This window comes from Macrobrachium nipponense, chromosome 22, assembly GCF_015104395.2.
Source record: "Macrobrachium nipponense isolate FS-2020 chromosome 22, ASM1510439v2, whole genome shotgun sequence".
NCBI classification, from domain to species: domain Eukaryota; kingdom Metazoa; phylum Arthropoda; class Malacostraca; order Decapoda; family Palaemonidae; genus Macrobrachium; species Macrobrachium nipponense.
The window spans coordinates 3,284,789-3,285,753 of record NC_087213.1 but is presented as its reverse complement, the minus strand read 5'-3'; the positions used below and the strand labels follow the sequence as shown (position 1 = coordinate 3,285,753).

General features: G+C 46.5%; 1 protein-coding gene across 1 annotated transcript; it reads left to right on the top strand.

The window, feature by feature from the left end:
* Positions 1-297: 297 nt before the first annotated feature.
* LOC135198853 (balbiani ring protein 2-like) lies at positions 298-765 on the top strand. The gene has a single exon (XM_064226825.1). The coding sequence runs from the start codon at positions 298-300 to the stop codon at positions 763-765; it is 468 nt and encodes a 155-aa protein (XP_064082895.1).
* Positions 766-965: the final 200 nt, after the last annotated feature.

Genomic DNA, 965 nt, shown 5'->3' with positions numbered 1-965 from the left:
TGTTTATCTCAACGACGTCTGTCCAGAGGCTCCAGCAGACCTCAGACGAGAGAGATCAGATCCTCAGCTCGGAGTCTCATTACCCGCGCAATTTAACATAACAGGTTCCAGACTTCGCGGATTTTCGGGATCTTTAACTTCTCAGGGAACGGTGGGTGGTCTCTTGCATTGTCCGAAATCTCCTGTTCATCATCTGGATATTCAGATGGATTTACGGCCAGGCTATCATAGCATCGTGATTCCAAGCCTATTAGGCATTCCCATTCGAAAAATTCAAAGCCTATTAGAAATCCCCATATGAAGCCTATTAGACATCCCCATTCGAAGCCTTCAAAGCCTATTAGGCATACCCATTCGAAGCCTAATAGGAATTCCCATTCGAAGCCTAATAGGAATTCCCATTCGAAGCCCTCAAAGCATATTAGGCATACCCATTCGAAGCCTAATAGGAATTCCCATTCGAAACCTATTAGGCATTACCATTCTAAGCTCCCAGAGCATATTAGGCATACCCATTCGAAGCCTATTATACATCCCCATTCAAAGCCCTCAAAGCCTATTAGGCATACCCATTCGAAGCCTAATTGGAATTCCCATTCGAAGCCTATTTGGCATTACCATTTGAAGCCTATTAGACATCCCCATTCGAAGCCCTCAAAACGTATTAGGCATACCCATTCGAAGCTTATTTGGCATTCCCATTCGAATCCTATGAGACAGTCCCACTCGTACTCTCGTCTTTTCCCACCTGCAACTGACGGCTAGATGGGAGTGCAGATGACGCCCCTAAGGCAGATGACATCAGAAGACTCTTTCGGAGACTCCCTGCAGGCTGGATAATCAGGTGATATGAACCAGCATCCGTTGGGACAACCTTTCTTTGCCTTTGTGAGGCGAGAGGAGACAAGACAGCGTTGGGACGTGTAGATGGCATCACGATGCCAGAGATATCAGCTGGATTGTCG